The sequence below is a fragment of the Natator depressus genome, chromosome 1 (genome assembly GCF_965152275.1).
Source record: "Natator depressus isolate rNatDep1 chromosome 1, rNatDep2.hap1, whole genome shotgun sequence".
Taxonomy (NCBI): Eukaryota; Metazoa; Chordata; order Testudines; family Cheloniidae; genus Natator; species Natator depressus.
The window spans coordinates 97,936,583-97,960,225 of NC_134234.1; the positions used below are offsets into that span (position 1 = coordinate 97,936,583).

The following is a 23,643-nucleotide window of genomic DNA, read 5'->3' on the forward strand; positions in this document are numbered from 1 at the left end:
TTTCCGGGGTACTCCCCGATGGGATCCTTAATACAGCCTCGAGGTCCGCTAAGGCGGGTAGGCAGGGTGCGGACCGCCGACGGGGCGTCTGACAGGCTGGGGTTATTAAATCCATCTCGTGCCTTGGGGTGGACGGGGATGGCAGGGGGAAAAGCGCAACTCCTGATGAGTCGCAACTAGAAAACGTAAAGACTGCTCCCTGGGGGGAATCTGCAAAAGGCGGAAAAGAAATAACCCCAGGGGCGGCAGTAGCCTTGCAGGAGGAGGGAAATTGAACCGGGACAGGGGTGGGGGCAGGGGCAGAGGTAAGGCCCTGGGCTTCAGGAGGCGAGCAGCAAAAAGAAGGTGCCTCCTGAGCAGGGTCGGGGGTTAAGGGGCAAGGGAGGGGGCTCCGAGTAATGCTAGATGCTGGCTCCGGGGTGGTCGTGGCAGCCATGGCATCAGGTGGTAAACCACTTTCCGTGGGGTGCTCACCCAGAAAGGCAGTCAGGGGGAGAGAACATGGGGAAAGGGGGCCTGGGGTGAGATTGCCTAAATAGAGGCTGGCCGGCAGTAAATCATCCCCTCCCTGGGTGACCGGGGTCAAATCTAGGGCCTCAATCTCTGCATACACAGAGGAGAGGCCGACTCCTACTACCCTGGGGGCCTCTCCGCTAGGGCCCGCCTCAACGGTCACGTCGGGGTTCGTAGGGAGTTCAGGTGGTATCCGGTTAGAAGGGGCTTCCTCCGGGGCTTCGGAGGGGAGGGTCCCCCGCGGAGGGGGGATTCCTCCCTCCAATGCCAGTCTATCTTCACCTCCCGACACCAGCGAATGGATCTCACTCGTGGCCGAAGCGGGAGGCTCAAGGTCAGTACCTCCCTTCCTGGTCTTCCAGGGGGCTTCCGCGTCAGATGGATGCAGCGGGGCTCGAGCCCTCCGCTTGCCTCGCTTCCCCTGGACTACAGTCCAGCCCTCCATAGCGTCATCTGGGGGTTGAGTAGCAGGGGGCGGAGCGGGGCGCGGAGGCAAAGGTTCAGGGGCTCGGGGGGATAGCGGTGAGGCAGCAGAAGGGGCGGGGGGTTCTCCTTGGGGCGAGCCCTCTCCTGCACCTGGTAATAGCTGTGCCACACTCTCCTCCGGAGGCTCTGCCGAGGTGGTTACAGCAAGAGCGGGACTCCCGTGGTCGCCCGGGCGTTGTTGGAAAGGTACCTCTTGGGCCCGGACGGGGGCAGCGTTGGATCGGGTGGGAGGAGGGGTGGTTTCAGGTGCCGGGTGGCCAGGGGTGTCGGCAACGACAGGGCCGATATCCTGCCGGGTCTCGGGGGTCTCAGGTGCCCCTCTCCCCCGGGCCAAAGGGCAGTCCCTGCGGACATGCCCCGCCGAGCGGCAGAGGTAGCACCAGGCCTCTCCGGTGGAATAAAAGACCCTATAGCGGGCTCCCTGGTAGGGGACTAGGAAGGACCCCTCAAGCGCCTCTCCGTCACGCACCCCCGCCGGCAGTGAAATCTGCACTTGCCGGCGGAACGAAAGGACGTGACGGAGGGCGGGGTCCTTGCAGCCTAACGGGAGAGGGCTGATAGCAGAGACGAGTTTTCCCAGGGCAGAAAGAGCGGGTAACAGGGCAACGTTAGGTAAAAAGGGAGGAACGGAGGTGAGGACGAGGCGAACGCCCAGATCTTCTAGCGGTTCTAGGGGGATAAACACCCCTCCTACCACTAGGCCCTTCTCCACCGCCTCCTGGGCGGCGGTCTCCGAAGCCAGAAAGAAAACGACCTTCCCCTTCAGCTGGTCAACTTAATTATTCATGTCCATTATACTAATTGCCCTTGTCTCCTTTTACCCACCTTCCTTCTCTTATACCGACAGCCACTTCCCCCTGCTCACCATTCTTCTGCCCCACTTCGACCAATGAGTGCTGACCAAATGTATTCCCATTGCACTCTCTCCTTAATAGGAGACTATGTATGCAAAAGGAGCCTAAGAACAAAAGTAATTTCTGGCCACTGACGCTATTGGGGTGCCTAAGAAAATGGACTGTAAAGCAGTGAAATGCACCTTGACGGCTAGAGGGGCACTCAGGAAACCCCAGAGCATCAGAGCTCCCACCTCAGTCAGCCAGCACCAGCTGCACCCAAGGGCTAAGGGGTCAAGTCAGAAAATTCCAGAATTCCCAATCAGAACCATCCAGGGTTCTAAGGCTAGAAGCCTCCTCTTTCATTTACACTGGGGACTGCAGCAGCTGCCAATATCTTTATAAACTCCTGACATGATCATAACTCATTCAACTCTGAAACCTAAACTAATTCCCCCCCCCGCCTCATTTGTTGTATTGCCATTGATTCTTGACCCTCCCACCCCCTTCATCCCAAGCCTGTCCTGCCATAGCAACCCTTCAGCTGGTCAACTTAATTATTCATGTCCATTATACTAATTGCCCTTGTCTCCTTTTACCCACCTTCCTTCTCTTATACCGACAGCCACTTCCCCCTGCTCACCATTCTTCTGCCCCACTTCGACCAATGAGTGCTGACCAAATGTATTCCCATTGCACTCTCTCCCTATACACACACACTCACAAGATGTACCCCAATCATGCTCCTGTAAATTGCATCCCTGTCATCTGTTTTAGATTGTAAACTCTTCAAGGTAGGGATGGTGTCTACTACAATATAAGGCATAACACCTTCATCTGAAAAAGTAGTTAGAGATCTTTTTTTCCTACCAGCATTGTTTCAGCCTTATATTTTCTGACTGCCTCATGAAGTTGTGCGTTCTCAAGGAGAGCATCACCTTATTGTCATCCTCACTGGGAGGAACTACATTCATGTCAAGACAATATGACCACGTGTATTCAGATCTGTTGAATAAAACCAGTTTAATGCTTGCAGTCCTCCATAAGAAGCACATTCACCACTGGTCCTGCAGGAGAAATGAACTTTATGGGAATTTGGAACATTTCCTTTGTGAATAAGGATGAGGAAAAGATTGATTTCTCCTTAAAGAGGGAAGAAGGGCTCAGAATTCTGTGAGTTAATTCCCGAGAGGAGAAATTCCTATCTTGCCCTTTCTGAAGGCCCTGTTTCACATATCCACCAACACTTAGGAGATTTCAAGAGGGGAGTGGAGAAAGACTAAAAGCGGAACCCAATTCATTTTGTTTGACTATATGCCTTCACAACCTTCCAGCGGCTTTTTAGTCTTACTCTATACCTAAATTTGCATCAGGGCAGTGGTGGGGTATCAGGTCCAAAACCATGCATGCTGCCATGTGGTTGAATTTCGGTGATTGACTTTTTCTCAAGTTGCCCTAGACAACAAGACCCAGGCCACAGGAATCACACAGTGGGCTGTTCTAGTGGGAATGGTCATGTATCTTCTGGATCCTAAGAGCAAATCTGTTCTCAGTATGCAAGCAACTGAAGATCCCAGAAATCCTGATTGGTTAATAAGGAGTTGGGGTTTTTTTTGTTTCTGTTTTTAAGGGCATTCATAGCCTCAGAAATGAAGTAGAAAATTCCTAGAATGGCAGAAGTGGACAAAATTTTGTATTTAGGATATTTTCTGCCCTTTGATTAGCTTCTCAGCTATTTTTCAAGAGAAAAATGAAAGCTTTAAGCTCCTGCATGCACTCTCAGTGAAAAAAAGAAAACTGAGTAACACAAATGGGATAAAGTCAGAGAAAAACAGCACCAAAAAGTACCAAGCATAGTTGTGCTACCTTCTATGTGAAAGCATAAGAGAAACCTCAAACATGAATCTTTCTGCAGAGAAGAAATACCTTTTTGTATTTGGCATTATTAAAACTCATCTCAGCTGATTTACTGTCAAGAAGTGGATCATTTCAAAGAAAATAAATGAAAGCCAAGAGGTGATCAGTAAAGCTTGTAATTTCAGATGAAGCACCAACCCATACAGGATATATCAGCCTTCATTTCAGGCTTCTCTGCTAAATACTTTCTGCAAATAAGTTACAGGTTAAATTAATTTTTTGAGCCATTCAGGTCAAAAACAGGACCAAGTCTAAACAAATCTCAGTTTTAAAAAAAACAGACTACTACAAATCAAGGCCTGACATTAACCTGGATACAAAGCAGGTACTGAGTTATTTCTAATTGTTTTATGCAATTTTACTACATTTTCAATGCATTCGAAAATTGAACAATAATTGAAGCGTGAGAATATTCTAAGTTTAGACTGATCTAAATATACCACTGCTTGACCTCAATGTCCCCAATGACAAGTCTGTTACTTAAACAAATTTGATTTCTTCCTGCCTTTGAGTAAAGTGGCAAAACAGACACACTATTTTATTCTTAAGCTGGGTCTTGAAGCAGACTCTTCACAAACTATAAACAGTTCACGCTGTTTTTAGGGTTAAAAGAGAAAATATTTCCCTTTCTATTGAAAACTATTCTGCTATTCTACTGATGTCCTTGTCCATAAAAATTTGATGGCTGAACAAAACCTTTCACTGTAAAACACAAAAACAAGCATCATCTTACCTTTAAATAGGATCCATAATATTTGGTTACATAAGGACTGTCACACTGACTCAGCACTGTGATTTCTTGTTGGATGTCCTCTATTTCATCTTCCGCTTCTTCGAGATCAATAATTTTTATAGCAACCACTTTCTGAGTCCGATTGTCAATTCCTTTAAAAACCTCACCAAAAGAGCCCTTGCCAATTTTCTCCAATTTTGTAAATAGTTCTTCTGGATCTGCTTTTAGATTCTGTTAAATTTACAAAAAGAAAGAGATATTCAATACTTGCAGTGTTACAAACAAAAATGTTAATGCTTCTAAAGACAAAGATTAGTGACTTTCCACAACTCATTAGATCCTATGGAATCTAATATGTATAATGCTACTCTCCCACCTCTAGAACTTATCTGTCTTTTCTGCATGCTTTATTTTTCTATTTTACCTCTGTGCTCTCAACCTGTTGCTCCTCCAGTTCAGATGCAATTTGTGTTCCATTCTTTACCGGATACAAAGGTATCTTTGAATTACTGATTTTTTTAGCAGATTTTTTAATGCAAACCAATTGCTACTCAGTACCTGTCAGCCTTCCTCCAAATTCTAATTTAAATGGTTACCCAAAACCTTGTCAGTTTTCTGTACCAGCAATCTAGTTTAACTTAGTCAAGTCCATCCCTTTTGAGGAAAAGGAGGGCTTATACAAAAAGTTCAATACTGCCTAATAAGTATAAGCTCCTCTTTTTTAATACTATCTGCTCATCCAAGCTGTCATTCAGGGTGGATAAAAATCAATGATTTTTTTTAATTAAATTTTTTTTTATTTAAATTGATTTTTTTAAAATTAAATACAGTTTTTAAAATTTGAAATTGACAACCTATGTTAAGGTCTACACTTATTATAATTAAAATACTTTGTATTAAATACAGCAAGTAATATTAAACAATACACATCTGCTGACAAGTTTTAAAGAAAGTCAAACCACTGAACTCGTGAATGTCACTAGCTAAGCACCTAGAATCAGTTTGTTAAATGCTAAACGAGTTTTTGACAATAGATAGCCTCTTCATGCATTTTCTTCATGTATGCAGTTTCTTCAACTAGTTCACTTCAATAACTAGTTCATTCAAAATTAAGAAACCAATTGGGAAATTCAGCTGAAAAAGCTGAATTCAGCTGAAAAAGCTGAAAAGCTCGTTTTCCTCCTCCAATATATGAATAAAAACTAGGTGTGAGGGGATGAGATCTACTAGTTCTAAAATCTTGAAGGACAATTTGACCAGAAACAATCAATCAGTTCAATTCACTGTAGATAATGCTTCCTTTAGTTAATAAATCAGTTAGTTTTAAATGCAAAACATGTTTTGATAAACTTACTTTTTGTTTATTATGTATCCAAAACATTTAAAGTAATTTTATTCAACTAAAAAAAACTGAAAATGTGTTTTTGCGCATTTTAATTGAATTCCAATCTCCATCCAAATGCAATTTGATACAAATCACATCTAGCTAAATAAGAAAATGCATCATTCACCATTTTCTAACATAAGTAAAAATCTGAATAACTAAGTTAAACTTTATAACTGCTTAAATAAATGGGGAAGATCTAGTGCATCCTCCTGGTTAGTGACAAGCAACACCAAAATTCAATGTAAAAACTATACTGAGTTTCAAAGCAACATGTTTTAATGGTAATCAACCAATGAGAATCACTCTCTCTTAGGACAATAACTAAAGTACAAATGCAAAACATGATTAAAATTGATTATTTAAATCAAGGTTTCCTGCTTGCTGATTTAAATTATTAAAACTGGTAATTTAAATTGCTTTACTTTAAATTAATCCACCATGCTTTCAATTTGGTCATGCATGTGGAAATGAAAGCATTTCAAAGCATATTAACAGGTCTATTTTTTTCCCTAATAACTAGGGCCCTACCAAATTCACAGATATTAAAAATCTATCAGACCATGAAATTTGGTCTCCCCCTTATGAAATCTGGTCTTTTGTGTACTTTTACCCTACACTATACAGACATCAAAGGGGAGAACAGAGTTTTTCAAATTCAGGGTCCTGACCCAAAAGGGAGTTGCAAGGGGGTCACAATGTTATCTTAGAGGGGGGTGCATTATTACCACCCTTACTACTGCCCTGCCTTCAGAGCTGGATGGCCAGAGAGCAGCGGCTGTTGGCCAGGCACCCTGCTCAGAAGGCAGCGGCCTGCCAGCAGCAGTTCAGAAGTATATACTATGCCACCCTTCTGTGCTGCTGCCTTCAGAGCTGGGTAGCTGGAGAGTGGCAGCTGCTGACTGAGGGCATAGCTCAATACCATACCATGCCAACCTTACTTCTGCACTGCTGCTGGTGGCAGCTCTGCCTTCAGAGCTGGGCTCCTGGCAGCAACCACTGGTCTCCAGCTGCCCAGCTCAGAAGGCAGCCGCTGCCAGCAGCAGCACAGCAGGAAGGGTAGCAGTACCGCAACACCCCCCACCGCGCCCCCCCCCCCACACACACACTAACCTTGCGACCTTCCCTCAACTCCTTTTTGGGATCAGAAACCCTACAATTACAACACTGTAAAATTTTAGACTTAAGTAGCCAAAATCATGACATTTACATTTTTAAAAATCCTATGACCGTGAAATTGACCAAAATGGACCGTGAATTTGGTAGGGCCCTACTAATAACCCAAGACTTCAAGTATGAACTCTGGTCAAATGTAATCAGCAAGCATGTTTTCTTGACTACCTCTAGTCTTTGTACAAACACAGGCATTTCATTCATTAGTAGCATTGTCAAAGCTTTCCTAGTCATCATTTTATTGTTCACCAGCCACCAAAGGCTATCTGCAATCTATTCACCTTGACTTGGTTGAATTTCAGTTCAGCTCTCCACAAGCAGCTTTGATCTTCACTACATTCCTCACAGAGCTGTGTATATACCTATTTTCTTGGCAGCAGCACTGACACATATTTAGACACAATATGAAACCAGTTCATGCAGATCTGTCATAAAGAAGCCTCAAGCCTTCAAATTCAATATATCGTTTCTCTTTACTTTGAAGTGATCGTTTCAACAGCATCAGCAACAATTACTTCCAAGAAAGACTTTGTAGAGCAAAGTTTTGTGGCCTTTCTTTCTCCCCCCTACAGTCTGCAACAGTTTTGCTTTCAATTATATGCAGGAAGGACTTATTTCCTGCAGCAGGTGGGAAACTTAAATTTAAGACAGAAGCAGGATGCAGAGAATAAATTGTGGTCAACTCTACTCAGTTGCATCTAGTCTTACTATCGTTTTTTAAAAAGCAGATGTTAACTACAAATGACATTTCAAATATTTCGATCTATTATCTAGGGCTGCCATCTCTTCACAAATAAAAAAATGCCATCTTATAAAATTTTCAAGGTGAATGGGGATATCGTACAACTACAAATTTTAAGATGACAGCTACAATACTCCATTAAATATGTTCCATGGAAAACAAGACCTTGTGAATTCCAGATTAATTTTTGGAAGTTTTTACAACAAAAGGGATGCACCTTTCACTTACAGTACTATAAATTCACCTTAACTGGGGTAACTACACTCTTGGGATGTATCCTGGTGAACACAATTCGCCTAATGATAGCAGTGACTGCTGCATTTTAAGGATTGTATTAGCAAAATATTTGCTTAATGAAGACGCATTTAGCCAGTGCCAAGGAGTTAAATATTATTTCACCAGGTGTAAAATGAGTTTCAATTATTTAATTCAGAAATTTATAAATTCTAAAAAGAAAAGCAGGGAATCATTTTTATTCAGTACAGTTCTCCTAACATATACACATACCCTGTCCTCCCCATTTTCTGTCTTTCGTACAAACTTAGACTATTATTATGCAATTAAGAAATATGCTACTGATTCTTTTTCAAAAACTATGCCTCAATCCAAGCCAGTTAAACAAAAGTTGAGACAACGTTACTACTAAAAGACCTGTTTAATTTGCACTAGATTTTTGTGGCAGATCTTTAAGAAGTCACAACCAAAAGAAAAACTACTAAACTAAAATGTAGCAGAGAACAGTGTGGGATATCAACAATACCCATTACAGACACTGTCGATATTTATACAGATATAGATGTATACATACATACGCACAATTGTATCTGTGATAAATTGCATTTGTCATTCACTTTGATCACTTTGCTTCATTCTGACTATAAGTAACATTCCAAAGGCGACTGTGACCAAAAGCACCCCGTACTCAAGCCCCACACCAGTGGTGGGCAACCTGCAGCCCGTCAGGGTAATCCGCTGGCAGGCCGCCAGTTTTTTTACATTTGCACGGCCACTGGCAGCTCCCACTGGTCCCGGTTCGCCGTTCCTGGCCAATGAGAGCTGCGGAAAGCGGTGCGGGCCACAGGGACATGCTGGCCGCCACTCCCCACAGCTCCCATTGGCTGGGAACGGCGAACTGTGGGCACTGGGAGCTGCCGGCAGCCATGCAAAAGTAAACAAACTGTCTGGCAGACTGCCAGCAGATTACCCTGATGGGCTGTGTGCAGCCTGCAGGCTGCCCACCACTACTCTACACCCTATTGAAATAATCTTTGTATAATATATGCTTTGTGAGGTATTATTTGAAAACAACACAGTGATTATTAATATTCTTGTATAATGTATGTACAAAACGCACATTAAGAGTTATGAACATACGATGAGATGACTAAAATGTGTTTACCAGACAAGTTTGGGGAGGGGGTAAAACCTATTTCTCAAAGACAAAGGACAAGCCGGCACTTCTAGCCAGGTGTCAAAGTTGACTAGCAATCACCTGTCAAGTGACCAGTCTTTGTTAAAGAAGGGGGGCAGGAATAGATCGATCTGCAGTTTAGCAAAGAACAGCATGGAACCTCTTTCATGACGAGACTCTGTCTCTGTCCTTACAGCTGGAATGAACTTTATATAGGGGTAACCCTCAGGAAAATGCATTTCAAAGGGTGACAGACTATAAAAGTGAGAGGCAAAAAACACCTCAAGCTATCTCTCTCTTTCCTAAGATGACAAAGGAACCAGCCTTTTGACTTAGGAGGGAGATCCTGACCTGAGAATTTGTTACCAATGTTGCTGGGAACCTGCGATAAGAATTTTATCTTGAACCAAGTCAAGCTTATTAAGTTTAGCTACTAAAAAGCATTTTATCTTTATTTCCCTTGTAACCATTTCTGACTTTAATACTTTATACTTAGGATGTAAATATCATTTTAAGGAGTACTCGTTTAAACTATTAAAATTACGTTGGTTAACCAGTTAACCGATTCAGGCCTCACAATGCGTAGAATGGCACCTCTCCCCTACCCCGGACAGATGGGAAAGGGCAGCTGAGCTTATACAGGGGTAACACAACAAGCCTAGCCAGGAGACCTTGGGCAGTTAAGGGGGCCCAGCACCCCCCTTGCATTCTCAGTATCCTGGAATAGGGAGAGGGGCCCCAGGCACCTGATGCAGCCTCCACAGCCGCTCTGTGCCACTCCAGCAGCAGCTTCCCTTCCTTTCAATTATCAGCTGAAGCCACAGCACGGACCAGCGCACCTTCCACCTCTGCAGCCAAACCCCTTCTAGTGGTACAGGAGTAGGCCGGGAACTACTTAACGCCCTCCCCCCATGGGGCTCACAGTCCCTGCCCTTCCCTCTGCCTAAACGCACTCCCACTGCCTGGCTAGCCACCCCTCACAAAGCCCCTGGACCTGTGGTTTGTTCTTCCTGCTTCCCTGTACTGCCAGGCATTTCTTGGCCTAGCAAGCAGTATCCTTCCACCAGTGTAATCACCCCTAGGTCCATGTAAGTATTTCCCCTCAGGTCAGCAGGGCTGGAGGGACTGTTTTTACCAACAAAGGGGTATAACAGGACCCTCTCTACTGCTGGGGCAAAGACCCCTCTGGGCTAGAGCGTTAATATCAACCCAGCCCCTTTAAGAGGGGGCTGGGCTCCCAGCGACCTCTCGTTATGCCCGTCCTTTCCTGGTTGCCAGGAGAACCTGTTTGAGACCCATGCACAGGCCCTGGCCCCCAGCAAGGACTTCTACCAGCTGATCATCAGCCGGAAGAAGGTGGGTGAATGAGGGAGGGTTAACAGTAAGATTAATACTTATCGGTTAACTGTTTAATATTTTACATCCCTAACTTGTATTCAATTAAAATCTCTTTACAGTTAAATAAACTTGTTTTATTTTTAATCTAAACTAATCCAGGTGTAGCATTTAAACTGAATTGTTTGAGAACTCCAATTAAAGTAGCAAACTGTTCAATATTGACCCTTCACAGGGGCAAAGGACCTTTCATATCTAAACTGTCCAGGAAAGGGCTGGACAGTGCAGAACACATATTTTGGGGGAAATTCAGGACTGGGAGTGTGTTGGGGTCACCCTGCAAGCAGTAACCCAGACTGGTGGAGGCCAGAGTATGATTGGAGTATTGCTGACAGGATTCTGGGGTCAAAGTTGCTGGACCAGGGCTGCAGCTACACAGAGACACTCAGGATGTGACCTGCATGCTCTTAGGTTGTTTGTGAGCAGCCTTGGTTGGGAGCTACAGCAGCAAAGCATTCTGAGGCACCAAAGATTGCAGGGCAGGCAGTGACACAACCCCTCACTAGTCTGGACTGCACCCCGGAACGTGCCAGTAGGGGCACTTAGGCACGTTGCCAGCCAGTGGATTCCACAGCCATAAATTAAGAGCCCACGTTTCTTAGAATATTGCACAGGGAGAGTTAGGTGCCTAACAATGGGATCCATAAAAGCCAGCATGCTGAATAAAGAGACACCTAAATTAGCCAGTAGGAAATGCCAAGGAAAAAGGTGTGGCCTAAGACCCACCCCTCAAAGGGACTGAGACTGTAAGCCTTCTCTCCTGAAGTTAGGCACCTAAGCCTATCTCTGTGGAGATAGAGGTGGTTAGGGACTATTTAGAAAAGCTGGACGTGCACAAGTCCATGGGGCCGGACGAGTTACATCCGAGAGTGCTGAAGGAATTGGCGGCTGTGATTGCAGAGCCCTTGGCCATTATCTTTGAAAACTCGTGGCGAACGGGGGAAGTCCCGGATGACTGGAAAAAGGCTAATGTAGTGCCAATCTTTAAAAAAGGGAAGAAGGAGGATCCTGGGAACTACAGGCCGGTCAGCCTCACCTCAGTCCCTGGAAAAATCATGGAGCAGGTCCTCAAAGAATCAATCCTGAAGCACTTACATGAGAGGAAAGTGATCAGGAACAGTCAGCATGGATTCACCAAGGGAAGGTCATGCCTGACTAATCTAATCGCCTTTTATGATGAGATTACTGGTTCTGTGGATGAAGGGAAAGCAGTGGATGTATTGTTTCTTGACTTTAGCAAAGCTTTTGACACGGTCTCCCACAGTATTCTTGTCAGCAAGTTAAAGAAGTATGGGCTGGATGAATGCACTATAAGGTGGGTAGAAAGCTGGCTAGATTGTCGGGCTCAACGGGTAGTGATAAATGGCTCCATGTCTAGTTGGCAGCCGGTGTCAAGTGGAGTGCCCCAGGGGTCGGTCCTGGGGCCGGTTTTGTTCAATATCTTCATAAATGATCTGGAGGATGGTGTGGATTGCACTCTCAGCAAATTTGCAGATCATACTAAACTGGGAGGAGTGGTAGATACGCTGGAGGGGAGGGATAGGATACAGAAGGACCTAGACAAATTGGAGGATTGGGCCAAAAGAAATCTGATGAGGTTCAATAAGGATAAGTGCAGGGTCCTGCACTTAGGATGGAAGAATCCAATGCACCGCTACAGACTAGGGACCGAATGGCTAGGCAGCAGTTCTGCGGAAAAGGACCTAGGGGTGACAGTGGACGAGAAGCTGGATATGAGTCAACAGTGTGCCCTTGTTGCCAAGAAGGCCAATGGCATTTTGGGATGTATAAGTAGGGGCATAGCGAGCAGATCGAGGGATGTGATCGTTCCCCTCTATTCGACACTGGTGAGGCCTCATCTGGAGTACTGTGTCCAGTTTTGGGCCCCACACTACAAGAAGGATGTGGATAAATTGGAGAGAGTCCAGCGAAGGGCAACAAAAATGATTAGGGGTCTAGAGCACATGACTTATGAGGAGAGGCTGAGGGAGCTGGGATTGTTTAGTCTGCGGAAGAGAAGAATGAGGGGGGATTTGATAGCTGCTTTCAACTACCTGAAAGGGGGTTCCAAAGAGGATGGCTCTAGACTGTTCTCAATGGTAGCAGATGACAGAACGAGGAGTAATGGTCTCAAGTTGCAATGGGGGAGGTTTAGATTGGATATTAGGAAAAACTTTTTCACTAAGAGGGTGGTGAAACACTGGAATGCGTTACCTAGGGAGGTGGTAGAATCTCCTTCCTTAGAGGTTTTTAAGGTCAGGCTTGACAAAGCCCTGGCTGGGATGATTTAACTGGGAATTGGTCCTGCTTCGAGCAGGGGGTTGGACTAGATGACCTTCTGGGGTCCCTTCCAACCCTGATATTCTATGATTCTATGATAAGCCCTTTTTTATACAAAACACAGGAAGATAAGGAGGCACCACCTCCCCTTATAACTTTTAGCCCAGCGATTAGAGAACTCACTGAGGATGAGACACACCCAGGTTCAAATCCCACCTCTGCCTGATGGGAGGAAGGGATCTGAACATGGGTCTCCCCATTGCTTGGAGAGTGCCCTAATGGGCTATCGTGTATTCTGCGGCAGGTCTCACTCTCTCCTGTTGAAGCTGTTCTACTGTGTATAAATAATTAAATATTCATTGGAACAGAAGGTTGGAACTTGGGTCTCCCACCTCCCAGATGAGGGCCCTAATGACTGGAATGTAATCACTCAGTCTCCGGCCCATTGAATATTTAGTTATTTATACACAATGGAACAATTTCAACAGGAGAGATTAAGAGAGACCTACCACAGAATACCTCAAAGCTCAGTGGATAGGGCACTCCCTGGGAATGGGGAGACCCAAACTGAAATCCCTTCTCCTTAACAGGCAGAGTAGGGAATTGAACTCAGATCTACTACATCCCAGGTGATTGCTCCAATCACTGGGCTAAAAGATATAAGTGGGGTACCAGCATCAATTTCTCATCCTCCTTTTAAGCATGCTCTGAGAATGCCTACCAGACCAGGTACCACAGGCTATGCCTAATTTGAGGATCCCATTGGGGATTAGGCATGAGAATGGCTAGAGTGAGGAAGCTAGGATATACTCTCTGGCAGATTTTTAGACACCTAGAGAACTTTAACAGCAGAAACCTAGGTGCCTAGAGTTAGGCAGCACCTGAGCAGGGGGTTTTAAAGGATGTCAGTGGCACCTAAAAGTTGGACTTAGGCATGTATATCCTTTTATGGACCTAGCCCAAGTTTTTAAACAGCTTTAAACTTGTCACAAAAGTTTTCTTCCCCCTAGTGTGTAAGTTCCCCTCCTTTCTTCCTCCAAGGAAGTTACAAAGGTCTGACGCCCAGAATAGGCAACATTTAGCATCACCCTGCGGGGAGGTTCCCAGATACTCAGTGGGACCCTACTTCCAGCCCTGGAAGTTCCTACAATGCCATGTCTTAAAGTCACAACTGTTTAAATACAGAAAGCTATAAAAAGCAAGCTGAACTGATAGAGAATAGTCTGTTTTTCAGAAATGTTAAGCACCAACAAATCCAACTGAAGTTAATGGGAACTACACAGTTTCAGCATCAGACCATAAACCACCTGGGTTTTTCAGACAAAAGATACAAAACAGTCCCATTAAAATGTTTTAAAATTCTAAAACATTTGTTACAGAAAAGCTATTTTACATGTGACATATACAAAATACAGTGGCATAGTATTAAAGCCTTATTGAATGACCCGTCTACACACCACTTGTGAGTAATACAGTCATCTCAGATTCAAGCTGATATAACTTTTATAGCACATCATCATGCATTCTCTCTCCACCCTCTATTATATTTGTGGCGTTTTTTTTTTTAAACAAACTACTGGAAGTGAAAAACCTGTTCAGTCATCAAGTGTGTGATAAAAAAAAAAAAACTGACACCACCAGTATGCTACAAAGCAGAGACCAGAATATTTTAGACGCATGACAGCAAAAGAAAGAAAAGTACATAGGTGCCTTCAAGAATTTTAAAATGATGCTGTAATAATCTGCTCCCATTTTATTTTTAAAGAGATTATCTACTAATGCTGTGTATTGACTTATACTAATCTACATTTCAGAATTTAGTCACTCTTTCTATACATTCCAGTTCACTGGAAGGCTGAATAGTAAGAAAAGCCACTGTTTCAGAGGTGTTGCACCCTCACTGTAGCATTACTGTGGAAGGAAAAAAACTCGCCGTAGTTGTCAGAAAATACTTCCCTCCCAAAATGTGAAGGGATGAAACTACACTTCCTGTACCTTCACATCCTGTGTCCTACCTGTCACTTTTAACAAAGAAATTGGGTCATTTGCCTCCTAGCATCCACATGGTTTTCCTGCTATAACAGCCTCACTTTTAATATAATCACCTACAGCAAGCTCATGTTAAACATCTGGGCTGCAAAAACACCAAAGTGTTATACCAGCACTGATCTGGATCATTTTTTATTATAATGTCTCTCATATCTCTTTTTGTTCACTAAGAGGAAGAGACTAATTTATTCTGTAGTTGAGTTGAATACCTTTGATAAACAAAATATGTATCTTACAATGAAAGCAATCACTTTCCATAATCTCACATTCTTAAGACCATTTTGTTGATTTTATATATAATAAGGATGTAAATACCATTAAAAATATGTCATTTAAATGGTTAACTGTTTAAGAGGCTGGGGCCCATCTGGCCAACGCAGCTCGGCCCACTCCGGCTGACGTTGGGGTTAATGGTTAAGGCAGTTAACCGGTAAGACTATGCTTCTACATCCCTAATATATAACCTACTAAATTCATTTTTTCTTTTAAAACTATTGACTAGAGAACAGTAAGGATCCATGCTGAAACTATACTACAAAAAGAACCGTGACACTACATTATTCTCCCCCTTTGTGGTTTCTGAATTTAATTTCATATATTCAATCCTCTCTGGGAACCTATTCCATTCCGATTCTATGCAGCTAAGAGAAAATAAAAAAAAATAATTCATTCTGAAATGTTTCTAATCCTTTACATTAATTTCTCCAGAGATTTCCCTATAGATATCTTCACTGCTTCCTCTCCTAGCCTCTCCACCACTTTGTGAATTTCCACTTGAAGTAAAGAAGATTAAACTTTCAACTACATTACCCCCATCTGAGACATGTTTTCTCTGTCTAATTTTCCTCTTTTCATGTATAAACAATATTCACCAATCACAAATGCAATTACATCTGACTTTAGAGCTATGTTCCCCATGAAAAATATTATCTGAATTCAAACTTCAAAATTTGTCTAACCCTGAAATAAACCAATGTTTAACATTTACTTATTTTACTGGCGTCATCTTACCTGGTGGACTTGTCCATTTTCTTAGTATTTCATCCATTTTTGAGGCTGCAAAGACCCTTCCACTTCACACAGGAGGTCTCACATAGGCCTTAACCTTACATATACGACCAGAAAATTTGACTCCAGAGTACCACCTCAGAAAAATAGGAGCAGTCCCACTACAAGCCAGATTGTTGTAATTCACTTGTAGGACATGCATAGACGCTACATACAGCTGAGTCACTAGCTTTTTTGCTTTGCTTTTCTACTCTTCAAAAAGGAAACTGATTACAGGTAGCATCTATCCCCAAAGATTATGTTGGTTCTTGATCATAACATCTTGTAAATTCACCATCCAGATACCAAGAGTACTTATGAGTAGACTGGATGAGGATCCCAGCAAAAGTCAATCTTTTGCGCATCCTTATCTCATAGGAAGGTCTGCCTGCCTCTGATTTTGGGTCTATGGACACAACCTCAGGCTACAGATCCTCCATCTAGCACCCCTTCTGATAGTTGAGTCCCTGTGGTCCAACTACCTAGTCTCTATCACTAGTGCTGGCTATCAGAGGCTCCCCATTAGCTTAAGGACAGGTTTCAGAGTAGCAGCTGTGTTAGTCTGTATCCGCAAAAAGAAAAGGAGGACTTGTGACACCTTAGAGACTAACAAATTTATTTGAGCATAAGCTTTCATGAGCTACAGCTCCGATGAAGTGAGCTGTAGCTCACGAAAGTTTATGCTCAAATAAATTTGTTAGTCTCTAAGGTGTCACAAGTCCTCCTTTTCCATTAGCTTAAGCACACCCTTTTCCAGAGCTCAAATCTGGTTTATCATTTACCTCTTCAAGGACACATGATAATTTAAGTATAACAACACAAAGGGTTAGCAAGGTTTTGTTTGATGGTTGTGGGTTTTTTGGTATATATGTTTGTTTTATACACAATTACACTTTAAATAACACAAGATATATACAAATCTAGACAAAACAATATAACACCTATACACCATCTCTGGAGTGTTCTTTGGGATTTGAGTCAGTGGCTTATGACCAGGACACTTCCTCTCCCCTACCCTCCTATGTATGGCTTCTCCTCTAGTCTCTTATCATCATCTCCGACACCATCAGTATGCTACAAAGCAGAGACCAGAATATTTTAGATGCATGACAGCAATGTCATTTAAACGATTAACTGTTTAAGAGGCTGAGGCCCATCTGGCCGGCGCAGCTCGGCCCACAGTTATGTTTACTTTTAAGTGCAGTCTGATATGGTCTGCTTCTGTAATGCTATGTACAGATATCTTGCACATAAATAATCAATCAGTAAGAGAAAGCCCAACTCCCTGAAACAATCTGTAAATTCTGAAAAGAGAAAGAAACTGAACACTAACAAAAACATCACTTAATCTGATACCTTTTGAGGTGCGTGTGGGAAGGGATGGGGGAAGGAAAACCAAAAAATTCCACCTGCATTATCCTTGTTTAGACTCCCTTACAGTAATATTAATCGCGATTAACAGCACAATTAAAAAGATTAACCACGATTAATTGCACAGTTATACAATAATAGAATACCATTTGTTTAAATATTTTTGGATGTTCTCCTACATTTTCAAATATATTGATTTCAACTACAAAGTGTACACTGCTCACTTTATATTATTTTTTACTACAAATATTTGCACAGTAAAAATGATAAAGACAGTATTTTTCAGTTATCTCATACAAGTACTGTAGTGCAACCTCTTTATCGTGAAAGTGCAACTTACAAATGTAGATTTTTTTTTTGTCACATAACTGCACTCAAAAACAAAACAATGCAAAAACCTTTAGCGCCTACAAGTCCACTCAGTCAATTGGCATTCTATTATTTAACAATACGATTAAAACTGCAACTAATCACGACTTTTTTGAGTTAATCACGTGAGTTAACTGCAATTAATTGACAGCCCTAATAGTATTTTATTGTAGAAATTAAACTGAAATTGCTAGCTTCCACTCATCTGAAGGCTTGAGTTAGATCTAGCCTAGCGGCTCTCAACCTTTCCAGACTATTGTAGGAGTCCGATTTGTCTTACGTACCCCCAAGTTTCAACTCACTTAAAAACTACTTGCTTACAAAAATCAGACATAAAAATACAAAAAGCGTCACAGCATAATATTACTGAAAAATTGCTTGCTTTCTCACTTTTACCATATAATTACAAAATAAATCAATTGGAATATAAAATTTGTACTTACATTTCAGTGGATAGTATATACACCAGCATAAGCAAGTCATTTTCTGTATGAAATTTTAGTCTGTACTGACTTTATTACTGCTTTTAACATAGCCTGTTGTAAAGCTAGGCAAATATCTAGAGGAGTCGATGTACCACCTGAAAGACCTCTGAGTACTGGCAAGGGTACACGTACCCCTGGTTAAGACCCACGGATCTAGACTACAGTTCCAGGGATAAAACACTGAGGAAATTTAATTTGTAGGCCACGAGAGACTTTCCACTGACCAGCCTTGCTAAATTCCACAAGCGTTGAGTGAGTGAAAAGCTTTCCTGAAGTAGAAAGATAAAGGTCATGTGTAAAGAAGGGGGAGGGCCCACAAAGAAGCACACTGCTGATTAAATTTGGGGGTGAGCCTTAATTTGAATGAGTCACATCCTCACATTCCATCTAAACTACATTAAAATAAAGGAATATCAGGCTGTTAAGAAAGAGATCCTATGGTAAAAGTACCAACCATCCCCAGATTAAAAAAAAAAAAAAAAAAAAAAAACAGATCTTAAGATGTTTAAAGAAAACTTTGTTTGACAGCATTCTCTCTGGCAAGCAATCACTTATCAACAGTTGTGGGTGTGAAATCTCTACTTCATCATTTTACCTTTATGGTCCCTACCTCTCTATTGTTTCTCTGTATGTCTGTCTGGTTCTTTGACTGTTTCTGTCTGTTACATAAATAATTTTGGTAGGTGTAAATCAACTAGGGTGGTGAGGTATGATTGGGTAAAGAATTGTTTCACCATATGTCAGTATTGGTCAAAGAATTATTTTGTAATACTTTAGTAAAATGACTCGTGATGGTACAGGTAAGCAGGACTCAAGTTTCACTATATAAACTGGGGTCCAAAAGGAAATTCTCTGGAACCAACTCTAGGAGACAGCCCCAAGATCAGAGCTGCCAGGCCTCAACACCCTGCCAATCACACCATGCAGAAACTGGAGTCCCCAGATGATCTGATCCTGACAGGCCATTCGGAAAAGTTCATCTGCCTTATTGGGAGTGGTGAGCATTGTATGCTTAGCATGTGTATTCTGTTTTGGCATCCAGTGAAGTGAGCTGTAGCTCACGAAAGCTTATGCTCAAATAAATTTGTTAGTCTCTAAGGTGCCACAAGTACTCCTTTTCTTTTTGTTAAGTGTATTACTGTGTAAGGCTTTCACTAGTAAAGTAAAAAGCTGTGTAAGGCTTTCACTAGTAAAGTAAAATATAGGACAGAGGCCAAATGGTTTGTCTGTCTCTTCTCCCACCTATGCTGAAGGCAACGAGAATGCTGCAGCTGAAAAGACTGGTTCCCAGGCTAACAGGGAAAGCCTGCGTATAAAAGACCACATCCAACCTGCAGTATCCAGTGGGGTGAGAAAAACTGCTTAGTCCAGATATTCCTTAGTTTAATAAGGTTAAGAATTTAGCCTCCGTGCTTTTTTTTTTTTTTTTTTTTTGGTAACAACTCTGTCTTTTTGCCTATCACTTAAAACCTATATTTGTAATCAATAAACTTATTTTAATGTTTATCTTTACCAGTGAGTTTGACTGAAGTGCTTGGTAAATTTGCTCAGGTTACAAAGGCTGGTGTATATCCACCTTCTATTGATGAAGTGGTGAACCAATTAATAAGCTTGCATTGCTCAAGAAGGGGTCTTGAGTAGTACAAGACGGTATATTCCTGAGGTACAAGGCTGGGAGCTGGGCGGATTTGGATAGTGCCTTGCTCTATTTGATTCGTGAGTGGCTCTGGGAGCATTCATGTAATCTAGCTGTGTATGGGGCTCTACATGTGCTTATTCTGAGTGATAATAGCACCTGGAGGGGTTTGCTTCTTGTCACCAGTAAGGCATTGTGAGAGAGAACCCAGATTAGTAAATTAAGGGGGCACAGCAGTCCCACAGTCCCAGGTTGGGAGATCCCATCACAGGGAGTTACTTATTTTCACCTTAGAAAGTATCAATTTAAAATTTTAAAAAGCAGAAAAGCAGGCCTTCTTTATACAAGTCTATATAGCATAGAAAAGCAAAAGGCCACACACAATTCTTTTTTAAAATCACTTGCAGGTGACCTTTAACTATAGCATTCACTATTGCAAAAATGTAACAAATGAGGCTTTAAAAATGTACCATCAGAAGCAATTAAAGTTCCATGAAGCCATATGGCCTCTTTATATATATTCTGTATTATATTTCATATAGTATAGCTTTTCCCTATAGGGACCTGATTCTGCAAAGCAGAAGCATAATTTTACCCTTGGCTTTCAATTAAAGCAAACATACATATCTACGTTAAGTGTCTGCAAGATTAGGGACAAGGTATTCATATGGCCACCATAGTATCTGAGCACCTACAGAGCTTAAAGTGTTCACTGTGTTTAAATTACAATTCCTGCAAGAAACGCAATGAAATATGTCTTTTCTGAATTCAGACTCATCCATAACAGTTAAATAGTATTTAAAATTTTATTTCCTTGTTTTAAACAATCCCCAGACATACTGAACACCTAAGAATATTCTTCTGAAAAATAAAGGGTGATTTCAAGGGTATCAGCAGGAGATGGATGACTTGGCAGAATACATGAAAGTCAGGAGCCCTCCAGGGCACAAGGATAACTGGACTGACTGCACACAATCTAAAAGAAAAAAAAAAAAACACTGTGCATGTGTAGTACATGCCATGCTTAATTATTTCTTAACTCTTTCCTATCCATCTTCCCTCTACACTTTTGCAAGTACATCTTCCTCTAAAGATATACGAATTAAGTTTTCAATTAAAACCTCCAGGCTATGCTAGCCCAGAAAAACATGAATTAGTGTATTTGATCAATGGAAAACTAACCAGAAATAAATCCACTTTTAAGCCAAAACCAAATATAAAAAATTTTTAACTCCAAAGGTAATTTGAGAAAGTTACAGAACAAAAATGGAGGAAAAGGGGCTCAAAGTGGCATCTGATGAAGTAGCATGCAAGGTTTAATAAAGATACACGGGGACTAGTATAGCAATAGACAAATACTGACAGTTTTAAGATTTCTCTGCAAGTGGCTGGTTATTTTATTTGGACTAATAAAGATAAAGTAGACAGGGATGCCTATCCCAGGGATCAGGAGCCCTTGACAATTATTCAGAAACAAGTCACAATATAAATGTAAATCCAGCAGCAAATTCCACAACATACCAGCTCTAACTAAGCAACTGACAGGACAGAACAAAAATCCCGAACACCCTGGCCAAACATCAGCCCTCCAGCAGCCGCCGCCTGCCATAGACCCTCCTACAGAGATGGGCGAGACAGCACGCCCGGAAGGGCGACGCTCTTCACTGCAGGGAGGGTTTGTGTTTCCAAACTCAGCCGAGCAGCGGGCCGCGGAAGGCGGCTGAGAAGCGCCTGGAAGCTGCGGGCTCTGGGCTGGAACGCAGCGCCACTGAAACCCGCACCCTCCCCCTCCATTCCGGCAAGAAGGGGAGCGAGCCGCACGGTCCAGGCACCTCGGGCTTTATTCTGCCAAGCGCAGCTTGTTTCCAAACGATCAGCCCCCGCCGGCGCCCCGGCTCCTCTCCGCTCCGGGAACTAACGGGGCAGTGCCAGAGCGAAGCTGCGTTTCCCGACAACGCCACGACCACCCTGGGGACTCGCCCCCCAAACGCCCTGCAGCCGCTGCTCGCACCCGATCTCCCCACCACCACCACCACCACCACCACCACCGCGCCCAGCCAAAAACCAACCCCAGCAGCAGCACATAGGGGAGGGAGCGAGGTTTGGGCCCAAGAGGCGGATCCCCGCAGGCGGCCTCTCACCCCCACCCCTGAGGTCTCCGGGTGCGTTTCCGTGCCGGCCCTCAGGCTGCGCAGCTCCCACGCAGGGACGTGGACCCGCACCCCCAGGCACCATAGTTCATGCCGCCACCCCCCGCCCGGGCGGGACTAGATCCTCACCGGCATCTCCCGCAGGCCCGGCTGCACCGGGGAGTGAGCCATGGCGGCAGCGATGCGCGCCGCGCGCGGGGGTCGGCCCGTCTCAGGCGGCTCCAGCGACGGGAATCAGTCCCTGGCCCCCTCCCAGCGCGGCTGGCGGCGGTTCCGGAGCGTCGGCGTGCCGGGCCTCCCTGGCGCTACTTCCCCCGCCCCTCGCAGCTCAGGTCCAGTCACGGACGCTGCGTCGAGCCCGACCTTCTCCGAGCGCACAGAGCGGCGGTTACTGGTCTCGCGCTGGGGGGGGGGAGCACAGCTAGCGTAACGCAAACCACCTCGGGCGCGGGGCAACTGCCACACTGTGTGCGCGCGCTCGCCCCGCCCCCTCCTGGTATCTGCCGGCGGTGGCACGCGGCACTTCCCGGGCCTCGCGCCCCAATGCTGGTGACTGGTCTGTCCCGTTGACGCGCCCGGAATTAAGCTCACTGGGATCGGGCCCGCTCAGACCCCTCCCCCTCCAGCTGAGTGGGGCGAATCACCGCGGGAGCGGTTGCGCCCTGGGGGTGTCTCTGGGTAGGCGTGCCGGGGACGTGCCCCCGGGGAGCAGTGTCCGAGGGGCGGAGTGCTTTGCAGGGGGGCAGCCCCCTGTGTCTGTCTGCGGGTAGCTGTGTGCCTAGCAGGCATCGGAGAGGAAGGGCGTAGTGTTCCTTTGCCTTGTCAAGAGTATTGTCCTAGGGCTGGAGCCTAGTTTGCGTAAAAAGACATACACATCCAGGGGAAAGAGGGCTCCAGGTTAATTCTCCTTCATTCTAACCCCCCTCCGCCAGAGGAGCTGAAGACTTACCATTATATAATGAAATGCCTAGCTGCCACACGGTTATCCTGCCTTTAACCCCATAAATGTCTATTGTCATCAGCTCCAGTGTGCTTAAATGACATCAAATTTGTTACCTTCTGTGCTAAAACTACATGCTACTGCTGCTTGACCTACTGGAAACAGCTGCCTCTTTTATCTGATATACCCTGGTGATGTGCCTTTGATTTAGCTCACTGGGCTTGGGCTCTCTTTGTAAACTGCTGACTAGCAGGTGAGATAACTGCTAATTAAACATTTGAGTAGATCTTATTCTAGCCTACTAGACAGCAGTGGTGCATATGCATGTTCCTCTGTTACCAGCATTCAATGTTTTTCCTTAACACCAGTCATTTGTTATAACCTCACCCATTCAGTGGAGATCATGCACAGAGAGGACCTGATTCTCTTCTCACACCAGCATAAGGCTCGGTCTAAACTTAAAAGTTAGGTTGACATAGCTCTATTGGTCAGGAGTGTGAAAAAGCACACCTCAGGTGTAGGCATACCTACACTGATGGAAGAATGTTTCCATAGATGTAGCTACCATTGCACAGGGAGATGGTGTTTCTATGCCAACGGAAAACCCTTCAGTGGGTGAAGGCTGCATCTATACTATGGTGTTATGTCAGCATAGCTATGACAACACAGTTATGCTGGTATATTCTGTAGTGTGAACATACCACAAATCATGAGTAAACTATCCTAATG

General features: G+C 43.8%; 1 protein-coding gene across 1 annotated transcript in view; it reads right to left on the bottom strand.

Moving 5' to 3' along the window:
* The window catches only part of STK24 (serine/threonine kinase 24), a 127,827-nt gene extending 105,391 nt beyond the window's left edge, over positions 1-22,436 (bottom strand). Inside the window, exons 1-2 of the mRNA XM_074962898.1 lie at positions 22,104-22,436; positions 4,483-4,713 (exon numbers count right to left, since the gene is read on the bottom strand). Of these exons, the coding sequence (XP_074818999.1) occupies positions 4,483-4,713; positions 22,104-22,145 (273 nt within the window). The 5' untranslated portion in view covers positions 22,146-22,436. The remainder of the gene's footprint in view (positions 1-4,482; positions 4,714-22,103) is intronic.
* Positions 22,437-23,643: the final 1,207 nt, after the last annotated feature.